This window comes from Hydra viridissima, unplaced genomic scaffold (assembly GCF_058129835.1).
Source record: "Hydra viridissima isolate aposymbiotic clone 2 unplaced genomic scaffold, HvirCarnegie_v1 scaffold_1, whole genome shotgun sequence".
Taxonomy (NCBI): Eukaryota; Metazoa; Cnidaria; class Hydrozoa; order Anthoathecata; family Hydridae; genus Hydra; species Hydra viridissima.
The window spans coordinates 14,277,640-14,294,439 of record NW_028324300.1 but is presented as its reverse complement, the minus strand read 5'-3'; the positions used below and the strand labels follow the sequence as shown (position 1 = coordinate 14,294,439).

At 29.9% G+C, this 16,800-nt stretch overlaps 2 protein-coding genes across 4 annotated transcripts in view; both read left to right on the top strand.

The window, feature by feature from the left end:
* Positions 1-2,575, top strand: part of LOC149893473 (uncharacterized) — an 8,753-nt gene extending 6,178 nt beyond the window's left edge. The window contains exons 1-2 of one of the 3 annotated variants that reach the window (XM_090072570.1): positions 1,007-1,132; positions 1,262-2,575. In XM_090072570.1, coding sequence (XP_089928696.1) covers positions 1,263-2,369 — 1,107 coding nt within the window. In that variant the 5' untranslated portion in view covers positions 1,007-1,132; position 1,262 and the 3' untranslated portion in view covers positions 2,370-2,575. Of the gene's footprint in view, positions 1-1,006; positions 1,133-1,261 lie in introns of those variants that run through there. The other 2 variants (XM_090072565.1, XM_090072572.1) reach the window with 2 other exon arrangements.
* A 4,608-nt stretch (positions 2,576-7,183) lies between these two features.
* Positions 7,184-8,874, top strand: LOC145187653 (uncharacterized). Its single transcript, XM_080064109.2, has 3 exons — positions 7,184-7,337; positions 7,489-7,727; positions 7,830-8,874. Exons 1-3 carry the CDS (start codon positions 7,277-7,279, stop codon positions 8,004-8,006), a joined length of 477 nt encoding a protein of 158 aa, XP_079920235.2. The 5' UTR covers positions 7,184-7,276; the 3' UTR covers positions 8,007-8,874.
* Positions 8,875-16,800: the final 7,926 nt, after the last annotated feature.

The following is a 16,800-nucleotide window of genomic DNA, read 5'->3' as shown; positions in this document are numbered from 1 at the left end:
TTAGCAAGTTTTTGTTAAATTTTTCTTGCTGCTGAAGCTTTACTTAAATCTTTGTTACCAATCACTAGGATCTTAGTTAACAACTTTATTACCAACAACTTGGACCTTTCTTTAGCAATTTTTTGTTGTTGTCAAGTGGAGCGTAACGATGATTTTCATTGAATTCAATAAAAATCTTTTTTACGCTTATTTAAAACAATGTTTTAAATTGTGACTTTTTTTTTTTTGAACTCATGGATTTTAATGAATCCATTCATTTTGTTTTATGCAAATGAGGTTCCATGCATTTGGGGTTATGATTTGGCCGAAAAACCTTTACCGAAAAATGGTTTGAACCTAAACCAGTTTAATTATCAACGACGCTGTTGATTTGTTTCGATCATAAGTTGGGAAGCATCATTTTTTGATGACTTTTTTCAAAATTAAATTTGTTTTGCTCTTAATAACAAACTACATTTACATTATTTTTTTTGTAAGAGTTTTTTTTTAGATTTATATCTACTTATAATTTTACTTTGAGGGGTGAACACACTCTTTTTTGTTTATTCATTTTTTTGTTGTTGTTGTTGCAGTTAATTTAATCTGAAATATCCAAATTGCAAACTGGTTAACTTTTACTCGTGTAATAGACAACAGATTAAATTACAGAACCAAACAATTTACAAAAACAATTTGCATAACCAAAACTTTAACTTATGTTCTTGTGTATGAATTTTTTGCTTTTTTTACTTTACTGACATTTTTGTGATGATAAAACCTTCGGTGCACGTTTAAATAGAATGAAATTTGGTATCGAGCGTGCTATCTTGATCGCAATTTTAAGTAGGTTTAAGAAAAAACATGTTGAATTAATACACTTAAATGTTTGATTATCCATAACTTGAACAATTGAGATTTGTTAATTTGATACAACTTTGATATTTACTTCCAAGATTATCAAGTTAAAATACCAAATATTTTGCAACAGTAAATATTTAATGAAGGCTGAAGAATTTTCTACGTTTGAAATACTTTGTTTATTTTTTATATCGATTGATTACCTTAAAGACGTCATTTACCATCAAAGTAGAAATATTTTTGACTTCAATGTCTCTGTTTGAGATTGGGTACTCAGTTATTTAAAACTTATCAGGTTTTTTCAAATTTTTAATACAAATTTTTGATACAAATTTTAAAAGATATTTCGTACTAATTGCCAACTCGTTTACTGTTTCGTTAATACGTTTACTAATTCGTTAATTACAAACTTTGATTCCGGTAGGATGTTAAAATGGACAAAAACTAAGTCACGAAATGGTTCTTTAGTTGATGCTTCAGACATTGAAGAGCATTTTAGGAAAGATTATGAAGAATCTGCTCCTTCAGATGATCTAGAGTATGTTTTCGGCTCCCCTGATAGGAAGCATTACTACGTTCGTAGAAAGTCCACAGAAAACCTCATCAACCAATCAACAAGAGGATGCAACATCGTAAACCTTAGTTATTTAAGAAGAGGAAGTTCTTGTTTAGACCTAAATATAGAATCAGAAAGTGAAATGAAGCGCAATATTGAGTGTTTAGTAAACCTGAACATTTTATGTGAAGCTGATGAAAATTTTCATAAAAACGTGGAAGGAATTGACGAGGACAAACCTGATTTAAACTCTGACAGCTGTAAAAGCAGGATTTTTTTAAGTTCAACGGAAACGACGGCCGGTGATGGCCGTTTTGTTAACGAACATTATGGAAAAAACAACTCCGAAGACATTAATGAGCTTTCAATTTCTCGTTTTAGTCAAAGTGATACAACAAGTGATGATGAGGTTGACTTTGCTGATGACTGTCATAATGAACTTAGTTATACCAAATTTCAGTGTTATTGCTGCACAGAAGATGATGACATATTTTCTGAACTTAATTATCATGATGGTAGAACTATTATTTGCTCTGGCTCTTGTCATGATGATGCAATTGATAATGTAAATCGTCAAAACGTTAAAAATTCTGAAAACGATCTGATAAACAATAACCAGATTAATGATAACCTTGATTACAATTTTAAATCTAAGGAAGTAGCCGACAGTTATAATGCTAGCGAAAATGTTACGTACAATTATAGTAGGGATGAATATAGTGAATATAATGTGTCTTCCGGAAGATGTGACAAGTCAATCAACCACTTAGGAACATTAAAAAGTGATCAACATTTGACACGATGGTTGGTTCGAACAAACTCCAAAAGAAAAAAATGGAGGAGAAAACCTATAAGAAAATTAATAAATACAATTACAACCGATGAAGAAAACGAACGCCCTGTTGTTGTTGCGAATTTTGTGCATAGAGAGAAAAATAGCAAAGACGATACTAAAGTAATTGAGAGGCTTATATAAAAGTGGTGATAAAAATCAAAAAGTATCTCACTCAGTATTCTCTTCAAAACCTTTTAACGTTCCAGGGTTCAAACGTGTAACGACTCGATAGAAACGTGTAACGACTCGATAGAAACGTGTAACGACTCGATAGAAACGTGTAACGACTCGATAGAAATGTGTAACGACTCGATAAAAATTTCAAAAATATATTTGTTTCTTAAAAACATTCTAATTAATCTTTGAAATTTCTGCGATCTTCAAAAAAATAGCTCAACTCTTTAGTATATACAAAATGGTTGGGATCCAATTATATGCTATGGAGTTTTCATGCTCGTGATAGGTTCGTTGAAGCTCAAAATATATTTTAGAGAAACCTTATTTAAGAAATCATTATAATCTGCAGACTTGGGTAAATGCCCTTAATTAATCAATTTTTAAAGAAAAGAAAAAAAAAAAAAGCATTGAAATTAAGACTAAAATCAATCAAATAAGTCAATGACGTGAGCAGAGTTGCGTCGGTGATTTTTGTGTCATTAAATTTTTTAATGACGAAGTAGAAAAGATAGGAACACACTTAAAACTTCAAAAAAAACCGAAAAAGGAATTCAACTAGACCGAATATTGAAATCATGCTAGTAATTTACCGCAGCTTTGTGTTGTTTTTTTTTTTTCAAACAATTTTTCGATCTCAAATATCTTTTTAATACTTTAAAAAAAAAATCAAGAATCTAAAAATTTTTAATTTTTTTAATAAGTTTAGAAAATTAAAAAGAATTTCAAAAACCTCATAAAATTTGCGACATTCAAATAAAACAAATTTAAAAAGATTTTTGCAAATCCTTACGTTTCACACTTTTTATTCGAAATATAATGATTTGCTTCTCAAAAGATTACAACAAATCTACGTGGGAGAGTGTCAAGGAGTGTAAAACGTTGAAGATTTAACTTTAAAGTTGAAGATTTAAAAAATGAAATATCTGTTATTTAAAAACGTTGAAGATTTAAAAAATGAAATAGCTGTTAATTAAATCCTTTTAAATATTTAATTTTTTTAATTTATAAAAACTCTACACTCCACTCAGGGTTTTCTTTAAGTAAAATAAAAAAAAAGCTGATTACATGAAATAAAACAAACGTTATCTGAAATTCTCGTTTTAATTCTTTCTTTCTTACGCTTTTTGACATGAAGCATCATTTTTGTGTAAACATAATCAGTTGGTTTTTCCGATGACAACAAATAAGTTCACTATTTCGTCATAGAGTCATTTATTCTTGTGGGATGTATTGTTTAACTTTTTTACATGCCCTAAATCTTGTTGGGGTGATTTTTTTTTTATCTGGGAACAGCACTTCTTTTAATATATTGAGTTTAAATGTTAATGTTTAGAAGACCATCACTAATGTTAGAAGCCTTCATATAACCTTTCAGCTGACTTTTGAACACCAAGAGTCAGTACTAGCTTATGCTTTTTATCCTTTTTTTCAATACCGTTTGCTATTTTTTAAAATACTAAGGCCACCCCATTTATGAAAGCTTAGCACGTCTTCATTTTTTACGGATTTTACTTTATAAGTTGGTGAGAACTATTTGGCTGTCTTAATTAGATTTTCATACTGGCTAGGTTCAAAGATTTTGAAGAAACCTTCATACTGTTTGCTTTATCACTGAAAAATCTCGGTAATGGAGCAAAAAAATTGTGGCTCCTCGTACTGGAAAATATTGGTGGATGATTGAAAATCTGTTATTAATTGTCATAGCCAAAAGCATTCTGGTCACCGTGTGATTTCTATTTTAGCCACCATACGTATCACAAAATATATGAAACTCCTTTACTTCATCAGATATCGTCTTGAAAAAAAACAAAAAGAAAGTAACAAACTTCATTTGGAAAGCTACAAACATTTTTTGGCGGTGTAAATGCAAATTGTTGTTTTCTAATAAAACATGAACATTGAATACGTAAAATCCAATAATATATTATATATACTAGATGTCTAACTTCGATCCGAAAAGTGAAGCCGTGGAAGCCATTTCTAATTCGGGCAAAAACATGCATTTTTAACTTTTATTTCGCACGTTGGATATAGCTTTTGCCCTTATTACAAATGGCGGATTCAATTTGTAAACAAAAAAGCGGCTTCACTTTTCGTCTAATAAAATCCCGCAAGTTAGACATCTAGTATATATAATATATCATTAGTAAAATCATAACTTACGTAAATAGAACGTTTCCTGGATTGACATGAATGGACGGGGGAGGTTTTGCATATAATTAAACGTTATGGTCGTTATATCACCCTTTGTTATTCTTACTGCAAAGCAATACATAATTTTCCTAGTCGAAGGAAATGTTAGGTATCTTAAGAACTAAATCAATTATGAATTCTGTGCTCTGCGATAAGTTTCATGTAAGAAATACACAGAATTAAATTTTTGATTTTTTTTAGAAATTTGGGGCGTCTTCTACATTATTGGAAAGTTTAAAAACAACTTGAAAGTATACACAGCCACCCACACGCTTCGTTTGCTGACGAGAAATATTGATAGCTTCTATTAGCAAGATCCTATTCACTAGTAACACGGATTTCTTTTTCTAGTCAGAATCCTGGTTGAAAAAATCATTGAAAAACTATTGTACAAAAGGTAGAGGTTTATTGGCCTCTTCCTCTTTTCCTTAATTTTTAAAACAGAAACAAAGCCCAAATTTTTTTAAAAAAACTATGACCCAAATCTGTAACTATAATAAATTTAAAAACTTTTTTAAAACGGAAAAATAGCCTGATTAAATCTAATTAATTCATACGACGACTTCAAGCGTCGGCGATCGAGCGACATCATACAAGGCGGTGCGATCGAGCGACATCATACAAGGCGGTGCGATCGAGCGACATCGGCGGTGCGAATCGCATAATAAAAGTATTTATTTGTTAATCAAAAATTTATTAGGAAAAAAAAGAACGAATAAAACAAATTTAACGGTGTTAGACAAATTTACATGAGTTGTGTACAAAACCCTCGAAAATGTCGCAAAAATCGTACAATTTGCGTTTATTCGTGTAATGAAATGGCTTCTTTTTTTCACCTATAAGTTTAATCTTATAGCATTTTTAGCACTGCTTTGTAATCAGAAAAGTTGCTCAACATTTCTTACTTATTGCACGAAAATTACATTTAATAAATACATTTCTAAAAAATTTTGCTCGTGGATTTTCTTTTAAAAAATGCTAAAGGAGGCTACCATGAGGTTTACATGAGGTTTACATGAGGTGCCCAAAAAAAAAAAAGGAAAAATTAAACACAATAAGAAATAAATTTCAAAAAATCTCTTTGTTTTAATTTTCGAAGAATAAAAATGCGTTATAAAAATGGGTACACCGCTCTTTCGTATTGTCCAAAATAAGTTGTTTCTATAATATTTTCCAGAACAAAATATTTGTGAAAAGAATTAACCAAGTAAAGCACGAAGAAGCCTCTCCAGCGCTTGTATGTTTCGCACTAATCACTTGTCGGTCTGAAGGAATTTTATTGCATCCATCTCGATTACAGCAAAATGTCTATAAAAAGTCAACAGTAAAAAAAAACGGAATAACAAAGAAAATTAAAAAAAAAAAATTTTAGATAAGAAACCTCTTGTTTTACAACTTGATAGTGAGTAATTTTTGCATAAACTACGTTGTTTAAGAATGAAAATTAATAAAATATAAATAAATAAAAAAATTAGAAATTATTGTTTAAAAATATGATTTTTTTATTGAACTTATTTTTTCCCTAAAATTACGTCAATAAATTCAAATTTGAAACTATCATTAACTATTAATAATTATATTAATCATTAAATTAGTAACTTATTCATAGTCTTTTAAATAAAAAATAATAACTTTGCTTTCGCGTAAAGATAAATAAAAACAACATAGTAACCCCCTGAATAATTTATTTCCGATTTTTTCAAAGAAAAATATTAAGGTGACGTTTTACCTTGCATTCTTTGCTACCCTGAAACGGTTGACAGTAGGCTCGGCAGGTCCGAGTTGTTCGCGCACATGACTTATGGTATCTCGATTTTGCCAACGTTTCATTACCGGATTGAATTATGTTGGTGTGGTAAATTGTTAAACAAATGTTATGATTCTCTTTACATTCTTCAAGTTTTTGCTTCGCATGGCAATTTTTCTCAGAACTCGTAGAGCAAGTATAGCATTTCAAACAAGAATCTGCGTAAAACAATTCATTTCCATGAACATTTTTGTCAATAACTTAATTATCATTAGTAATAATTGTAACAACAGTTAAAGAAAAAAGTGTTTTCAATTAATATTTATCATGGAAATCAATAATAACAAGTATTCTTTTATGTGTTTGCTTTCATTCATAATAAATATTTCTTACTGAGAGTGATGTAAGATAATAGAATGGTCAATCTCAAAAGTGAAGCTGAATGCATGATCAAGTTTTATGTACTTCTTTCTCCTGTTCGTTCAATTTAATTATGAAAGTGAAGATTTTTTCAACTCGTTTTTTTTTCCATCTTATTTTCTTCACAATACATCCCGTTTTCTGCAAAGAAACTTATTGCAAAAGCTACGTTAAATAATTCAAGTCAAAAAAAAATATGGAAAGAGTTTGAAGCCTCCATTAATACCATCCTTGCAGTTTAGATTCGTGATGAAATTCGCTTAAAGAAGTTTTTTTTTTCACTCGCTCAAAACTCATCTTCTGTGCTCATGTAAAAATCATTAAATATTTATACATCTGTTCAAAATAAAACTTTATAAAATGAGTAATTTTCCCCTGAATAATTTTTAAAAAAACTATTGTCATCGACAAATGAAGATGATCCTATTCAGAGAATAAGTAAAAAATTAAAGTATGATTTTTTTAGAAATGAAGTTTAATGAACTTCAAGAAAAAAATTTGAAAATAAAAAATGGAAATGAAACCAATCGTACCATTTTTGGTGCACATTATCTTTATAGTAAGAGCAAGTGGTAAGAATTGTTAACTTCATCTTTGATACTCACCTTTAGGACAAATGGTTACAATAGTCTTATCCTCCACTTTAATAAAAGATTTTCTTTTTTTTTAAGAAAAGCTTTTCAACTTTTCTGTTTTTTTTTTTTTTTTTTTTACATTTTTAAGGTCTGGAATGTTACACTTGTATGGCTGACAATTACGAGAATTGTCGACGTACTCAGAAAAGACAAAACTGCTCACAGAACGATGATTCTTGCATAACTGTCTCTTATCGTTACCAAATTGAAGATCAAGATTTTATTTCGTACGAAACGTTTTTCGAAAAACAGTGTCATAACTCTGTTGCTGAAAGCTGCTCTAAAAGACGCAGAGGTTTTGAGGACATAGGAATACGAAATTCCCAGGTATACAAAATTAATCTAAAGTACAACTTTAGATTGATCTCTCTTAGTGACTTTTTATAGCTAAAAAACTTTATGAAAATATTCATTTTATTGTATTATTAGGTGGCGTGTTGTAACAGCAATCTGTGTAATGAAGTAAAGGGGAAGTTGTTTTTTAAGGTTTACAAAAATGCTGACTCAACACAAACACCAACGTCGCCGATAGTTTTTTTAACTACATATTTATCTACTATATTTATAAAAACTATTTATAAATGGATGTATTTGAAAATTCTGTAATTAAAAATCTGTTCATAAATTTAATTATGATCAAATATGTCTGAAATGTAAGAAATATCCAAAATGTGGTACTTTTTATTTACAGTTAATTAATTGGTTTTAAAGTCAAAGTTCTTTTATCGTAAAGAATTTGAATCTCTTAAACTCATGCAAAGATTTTTAGTGAAAAAATCTGGAACAAGGCAAGGACCTGTTTAATTTAAGAATTGACTTTCAATACTTTTTTGACATATATAGAAAATGTTACAACTTTTTTGTCAAACACAATGACATACCAGCCATCTCTAAACGTTTTGTCTTAGGAACTACGTTTACACGAAACAGTTAAAAAAATTTTTATTATAGAACCCATCAAAATTTTACTACGTTTCAGACGATACAAAATTTTACCACTTTTAAGACGATACAAAATTTTACCAACGTTTCAGATGATACAAATTTTAAAACGAGTTTGGTGCAAACCTAAAAAACGAGCAATTCGAATTTTTAAAATAAAAATTTACAAGTAAGTTAAAAAAGACGCTAAAATTTTATCAAAATAAAAAAAACTTTGTTAAAAACGGCCAAAAATTATTACTTTATTTGAATTTTTAAAGCTTTCGAATAACTTTGAAAAAACATTGTAAAAAAAAACATTTCAGCATTTCTTTCTTTAGCATTTTTTTGGCTTGATTTTTAAACGGGCAATTTTTAATGTACATTTTACCAGTTTAGTTACTATCTTCAAAAGAAATGAATGTTAAAAAGTGGAAATATGCGGAATAAATATTTTAATTTTTCAATTATAGATGGTTTGAAATACATGTTGTGTATGATCTGAAAGATAATGGTAAATGAGCGAAAAAAATATTTAAGTTTTTGTATAAAATTTGAAGTTTTATGTTGCGCATTTTTTTAAAAAAAGCCTTTGCAAATATCATTGCCGGTGGCAGCTGTCCTTAAAAATTTGTATTAATATTCAGTTTCATCCTTGTGTTTGATTACACATACAGTGAGTCCAAAAATTATTGGCCCACCCTTGGATAACTGCTTTATATTTGCTGTCATCTAAGAGTTATAGAAGAAAAATTACTCAATGTTAGTATCATTGTTTTGTCTGTTATCATTTATTTATATATAACAAGTTTCAGCTTTTCAATTACTTTTGTTCTTGTTTTATTGACAAAACAGTATAGGGCTGTTCAAGTATTACATACAAAAATTATTGGCCCAGAAGAAAGGAAAGAAAAGAATTCTCTTGAAAAATTCTAGAACTTTCGTGATTTTTTCAGAATGTTACAGAAATGTGTCGATGTTTTATCTAAAACCACCAATCTTATTATAAATATGTCGATGTTATATCTAAAACCACCAATAATATTATAAATATTCGTTGATTTCTAGATGACAATCAAATAAAATGACGCCTAAAAAGAAAGAACATAGTAATGATCTTCGAACTTTAGTAATTCAGCACCATCAGAACTGTGGTTCTCAACGGGAAACTGCTGCTAAGATTACTAATTTGTATTTCATAATTATGTAGCGTACTGATGTCAGTACGCTGCATAATTTGTAGTCTACATTGTAGTCAAATTGTGTCTACAGACACAACTTGTATTTCTTAATTATGTAACTTACTGTCAAATAAGTTACATAATTAAGAAATACAAATTGTGTCTGTAATATGTTCTGGCGTGGTCGAAAATGAATAATAACCGAAACATCGGATAGATTGATAGTACGTGTTGCGGTAATCAAATCGTCATAAAAGAATTAATGTCCCCCTGGTTAATATCGTCTATTGACTAGTAAAACTCATTAAGTGAAACAGCAGCTAATTTGAAATAATTTAAGTTTTAGTTTACTCAAGGACGTATTAATAGATGGGCGTTCAACGAATTGTTATAGGTCAAAGGTGCCGCCAATTAGCCAAAAACTATGCGTGTTACCGTCAGTTTTCTAAATTCATGAAATAGATATTCCGACTTCTACCCGTCAAATTAGTTTCAAAAAACCCCCCTTAGCAAACCCATTATAATTATGCATTTACTGAAGCTTATGGTTGTAAAAGACAAAAAAATTAATCAGCTATGAACTTTGTTTAATAAAAATTTAACTGTGCTTAAGCTTTGACGTCTAAAACTGGGCTTTTGCAAAAAGGCTATGTATGGTTTACTAGAATGAATAGAGTAAAGTGAAACAAATTTTCCTTGTTAAATTAAAATTGCTATGATATAGTTTAAAGGTCGAATAAGAGATTCTCAGTGTTCTTTTCACCCCACTCTCAGATTATGCTTCTCACTTTAAGGCTCAAATCAGAGAGTATTTCTTATTTTTGTCGGAAATGTCGAAATTATTTGCCTCGCTTTTTTTTTTCTCTTGAATTTTTTTTTATTTTCGCGAACGTCCTAGTTATAAATTTTCTTATTTTCGATGCCTAAATCGCATTTGGTCTAAAGGTACTATAACTAAAAGCATCTTAAAGTTCATAAAAAACTATTGACTTCAGAAGTTGGAAAGAAATATTAAGTATGTATTTTTAATGAGCATTTTTGATAGAGCATTTTTAAACAGTCAGTCATCTAAAGGTACTTTAACTTATAATGATCCTATTATTTTTATCATTATTGTTGTTACTAATAGCAACAACATATGATAATAAAAATAATAGGACCATACCTTTCGTTGCGTATTCTTGAGCCTTCTACAAGTGATGTACAACCTTATTTTTAACTTTTTCTAGATATATCAAAAGAAGTAGTCGTGTATTCCTATCTATTACCTCATTACTGGATAAATAATGAACCTTCATGAGGAATATTTAAAACATTTATGTAGAAAGTGTGGCTGCATAATAGAACAGGATAGTCAATATCAGTTAAAACCTGTTGTTATCTTTAAACAAGCAACTTTTAGTTTTTACAAGGTGGATATAACCTCAGACAATCAAAAAGTTCATCCTGAATATTTATGCAAATCATGTTACATGGTCTTATCCAGGTTAGATTTAAAACCAAAAAAAGGCTTTGAAGCTGAGAGGAATGATAAATTCTTCACTTTTTCTGAACACATAGAAACCTGTTATGTATGTAACACACTCACAAAAGTTGGAAGAAATAAAAAAAGTACATGTGATAAGTATTCATCAACAGTTAAAAGCATTTGCATCAAAACATGGTTTTAACTGTTACAATGAAAGTAACAAAAATTATCCACATGTCATTTGATGCATGTGGAGACTAATTGTTTTAAACCGTGAAGTGCCATTATCCATTAACATTAACAAATCTCTTCCAGATCTACTAAATCTTTAATCTGCTAATATCATATTCTCCAACATTTCATGCATAAACATCTGTAAATGTAATAATGACTTCTACTCTCTTTTTTTCTAATCAGAAATAAATTTTCTGATTTTAAAAATTTCCGAAGCACATCAAATGAGGATGTTGGAATAATTGAAAGGAAAGAAGGCAATACAGTTGAAAACTTTAAAGTTATTAGACATAAAGATTGTTGATGTTCAAAAGTCTGTTGTGATCTATCGTACTAACTTGCCTGTAATGGAATCCACGTTAATGAGTAACAAAAGTCAATCATCTATTACCTTTAACTAGCCATTTTTTAACTGTGCACATTTCCTTACACCAGTATATGTAATAAATGTAATAAAGACAACTTGCATTCTTCTATATGGAAGTTCAATAGTAAATTACAACAATTTACAGTTTTGAATGATTTCTAAAATCAAAATTAAGAACTATTACAATATTTTCATAATCTGGGAGTATTTGCAAATATAAAATAGCACCAGTTTAGAATTTAAGTTCCCACAACATGCGAGTATAAACACGCCATTAGTACCAATGTAACATTTCTTTTCGTACTTTTTAAAATTCGATTGTCTAAGCCCAGCAAACATCGAGTCTAAAAAAGACGTCTTTTAGATGTATAAAAAACGTCTAATACGTCTAAAAGACGTATTTAAGACGTCTTTTTTAGACTAAATGTTTGCTGGGAGATACTTATTGTGATATTTCGGACAGGTAAATTTAGTTATTAAGCGTTCTTCTGTTTTTTTTTTCAGCATTTTGGTTTCTTCTTCTGCAATTAGCTTCTCTGTAGGAATTGCTGTTGGGGTTGAATTGTATTTTATGTACGTAAATGTAAGTAATTAAAAAGTTCTTTTGTTTTTGGAATATTTTTAAACAAAAGAGTTTGAATAATTAAGAATTTCACTAAATTATTGAAAATATTTGTAAAGTGAAAAAAAATTTTTTTAAAAAAAACTATAAAATGCCATGACCGCAAGCATCTCGCTTTATTTTTCCAGATAATGAATCGGTCCAACCGAACGACATTTTAACTTCAAGATACAATCTTACCACTTTAGCTCGTATTTTATCAGACGAAAATGCTGTAATAAATTGGCGTACCCGTAATCGGGTTATGCCTAACTCATTTCTGTGCACTTCTTGTCAAAATCAATGTGGAATTATAAATCGAAAAGGAGTAGTCGACGGGAAACCTTGGTATTGTCTACAACGTAAAAAAAAGTTTAGCATCAGAACTAATAGTTTTTTCGCAAAAAGTCACCTTTCCATCTATCTAATTATACTGATAATGTACGGATTTGCTGTTGATTTTCCACAAAAAGACATTGCACGCGAAGCAGAAGTAGATCTCAAACGAACTGTAGTTGATTGGTTAAACTTTTGTAGAGAGCTTTGTGAACAGTGGCTCGTGACAGTGGCTCGAAGAAAATCCATGTGAAATAGGAGGTATAGACGTTACAGGCCGACCAATTGTGGTAGAAATAGATGAATCAAAGTTTTATCACAGGAAATACCATCGTGGCCTTTGTCGTTAAGGTCACTGGGTATTTGGGGGAATTGAGCGTAATTCCGGAAAATGCTTCCTTGTTGAAGTGGCTGATAGAACAGTTCGAGCTGCCATTGAAAGATGGATATTACCTGGCTCACATATCATATCAGATGGATGGGCATCGTATGCAAACATCGATAGTTGAAATGACAATATATATATACGCACGAAGTTATTGTGCACGAGGAGAATTTCGTGAACCCTAACAATCCTGATGCTCACACTCAAAATATTGAAAACCTGTGGATGCGAGCAAAAAGAAAAACTTCGCCGACAAAGTGGCACAAGTGAAGACTTGTTTGCGAGTTATTTGCATGAATTTGTGTGGAGAAGTTCGGTCGCAAACAAGGATTTAATTTTTAATGAATTCCTTAAACTAGTCATATTAACTTATCGAGTTTGAATAAATTAAAAAAAAAAAGAAAAAAAGATTAAATTAAAAAAATGGTAATAACAAACTTTTAATTTACAATTATTCAAAGAAATTGATTTAAAACATATTTTAGGTCTTAACAATAGTTGCATAATTATGCAATAATTATGCGCTTTTCCTTTAAATACGCAAAGTTGCGCTTTTTACTGTTTTAGTTTACGTACATAAAATACGATTCAACCTGCTGTTGGTATGAGCTCTAATTCAAAATCTTCTGATAACATGTCCGCTAACTCTTCAAGATCTATCTCAATAAAATCATCTACAACTATTTCAATTTTGTTATCAATATTTTCAAGCAAAAAAGAATAATCTTCTTGATTAATTGCAAAGTTTTCTGTCATACTCATTTTATGTGTCGCTGCTCAGAAAAATACTTTTAAAAATATTTTTATTGGACAGTCGAGACCATCTTTTTCCGACGTTGAAAAAAATAAAAATACTCCCCGGTTTCGCAATTATCATCTATTGTTTCGCTTTTGTTATTTAAACAATACCGTAACACGCATATCTTTTTTATGAATAAATGCGTTGAACGTCCATCTAATAATACGTCTTTGGTTTACTTTATTAAAAGTCCATTTATCGAGATATCAATGTGATATCTCTAGATAAAATACTACTATTTCGGATTGATTGACGCAGTTAGTGACTTTTTCTTGCAATAAGTTGTTAATATTTGGGCATCATAGTGTTATAAAAGTCAATTTCCCATAAAACTGTACATAATGAGTTTTACTTGTCAACCGACGATATGTAGAAATGTTGTGGTAATCAAATTGTCATAAACGTAAATCGTTTGGATCGGCTGCTTGTATAAAACAATTAATGTCCCGCTGGGTAATATGTATAAGTAGCGTGATCATCGAAACCTCGCTCTCTTGGAGCAACCTGTCAAACAATAACGGACTTAAGCAACTCTTCTATTCTTCTTGGAGCTGTGATATACGATATCTTCTTTGTGTTTATCGCATACTTGTATAACAATGCTCTTATAATATATTAATAAATTGAACTCGTTTTACAATACGACTCTTTCGTAAAACAACAGCACGCAAAGTAAATCTCCCAATGCTGTTTTCAAGTTCGAGGTCGAGATCGAATTAGGAATATCATTACATGCAAATAGACACAAAAACACTAAACAGACTTCATGAAGCTGAGCTTTTCGGTTGTGTAGCACGAAAGAAACCATTGGTCAACAAGATCAATCGAGGTAAACGTCTGAAGTACGCCAAAACAATGTTGAACAAGCCGATTATGTTTTGGGAACTGTCATTTGGTCCGATGAATCGAAATTTAATCTGTTGGAGTTTGATGGGAATGTAATGGGAGAGAGAGCACCCAAAGAAGAATTTGATCCACATTGTACTGTGGCTACGGTCAAGCACGGTGGGAGTTCTGTTTCCATTTGGTGTTGTTTCACGCGAAAATTGAATTGGCGAATTATATATTTTGGACCATACAATGGATCGATTTTATTATCGTGATAACTTAGAGCAGCGTTTGTTACCATCGATCCGAAAATTTAATTTTGGACAAGAATTTTTCTTCGTCCATAAAAATGATCCTAAGCATACATCAGGTCTAGTTAAGGATTGGCTCAAGCAAAACGATATTCAAATATTAGAAAGCCGAAGAATATCCATGATCTTCGGAATCTCTTGAAAAATGAATGGAAAAACGTCGAGTTGTCTGTTCTTCAGAAACTAGTTGAGTCAGTACCAAATAGATTACAAGAATGCATCAAAATGATAGTTTACCCGACACAATAATAGATTTGATGAAATACCTGTTTTCGAAGGACAAAAATTTCTTTCTTTCCTCTGGGCCAATAATTTTTGTATGTAATATTTTAACAAAATTGCACTGTTTTTTTTAATAAAACAAGAACAAAAGTACTAGTAAAGCTGAAGCTTGTAGTATATATACATTAATGACGATAGATCACACAATGATCTTTTTTTTTTTTTTTTTCTTTTCTTTTTAGTTTACAATTATTAATCGTAATACAACAATATAACAATACATAAACTTGGTATCTGAAAGAAGATCCAAAAGATTTTGTCGTCAGAACCCTATAAAATATATCAAACGTTTATATATAATAAAATAAAAATACAATTGATTTAATAACTAGTAACAAAGTAGAATTAACAAAAACTGAAAATAATTTTACAAATTATCCAGAGTGAAATAACTTTTCATTTCAAAAATATTTATATATATTACCAGTAGAAAGAATATAGTTTTTTAATTTAGTTTTAATAACTGAAAATGAAATTGACAAATCAAAATTTGGAACAACAATTTTGATCCACAAATATGGTGCTCGATAGTTTATGCAAAATTGATTAAACTTTGTTTGACAAAAGGGTTCAAGTAATAAATTATTATTTCGTAATAATAATTTTTTTTAATAATTTCATAAGTAATTTTCTCTAGTTCTTATGCGACAGCAAATATAAAGTAGTTATGCAAGGGTGAGCTAATAATTTTTTTTTCAATTTTTGGACTCACTGCAATGCAAGTAGTTACATATGAAAACCTTTTTATATTTTTATCATTTTAGGTAGAAAATCATTTTTTAGTAACAAAATAAAAAATGGCAACCTGTGGTTTATAAAAAGATACTGAGCGATACTTTTAATGTTTCTTGAACTTAAACTTTCTAATAAGTTTAAAAATATTTGAAAAAAAGTTTTCTATAAAAAATAGGATTTAAAAAAATTCTGTAATAGTATTTGTATTTTACTCATTTAAATATTTCATTACGTGTTTTTTTTTCTGTACCAAAAAAGTCAGTCATAATTTGGAACCAAGCTTCGTTATTTTCAGCTAAACTGACCACTGTGCCCCGTCGAGAGAACGAGTGAGTTCCGAGCCAACTAACACTATTGGTCCTTTGTAACCCAGGGGGTGCTTTTTTTTCTTTTTTTGTATATGGTTACGTTTTTGGGTCATTCCTAAATATAAAAATAAAACTAAATATAATAAAAGTTTATAACTTAGAAGTTTGCACAAGTTACCATGAGAACAATAAAATGTTCTGATTATACAAGTATTACGCGGAAAGAAAGTTTACAATATTCAATATACAATATATTTTAATTTAACGTTTGCTTGGTGATAAGTTTTATAGATTATATTTAAAGATTTATATATCCACATCCAAATTCGTAGTTAAATTTTGAAAGGGAAAAAACCTTTTAAACAACTTTTCTAAGACGAATCTAAACTTAATTTTTTTTGGAAGTAAAGGCAGACAATTTGTACGACGTCATGTTGGCTCGAGAAATGACATTCGGTACCAAATTTCAACTTCAACAACACAGAAACTTCTTTTGTACTTTCATGAAATCTAAGTTAACACAATCAACTTACAATATCATCACCATTATTATCAACGATAATTCTCTACTTGTTGAGCAAAGAATGGATTCCATCCGTGTAAAAGCTGCCTGGCTGCAACTCGAAGAATTTTTTACGAATGCC

Excerpts from the sequence above, each read along its gene's own strand:
- LOC145187653 (XM_080064109.2), top strand. The coding sequence starts at position 7,277 with ATGGAAATGAAACCAATCGTACCATTTTTGGTGCACATTATCTTTATA. Across the intron at positions 7,338-7,488 it reads CTTTATAGTAAGAGCAAGTG|GTCTGGAATGTTACACTTGT; the intron begins GTAAGAATTGTT and ends TACATTTTTAAG. Across the intron at positions 7,728-7,829 it reads TAGGAATACGAAATTCCCAG|GTGGCGTGTTGTAACAGCAA; the intron begins GTATACAAAATT and ends TTGTATTATTAG.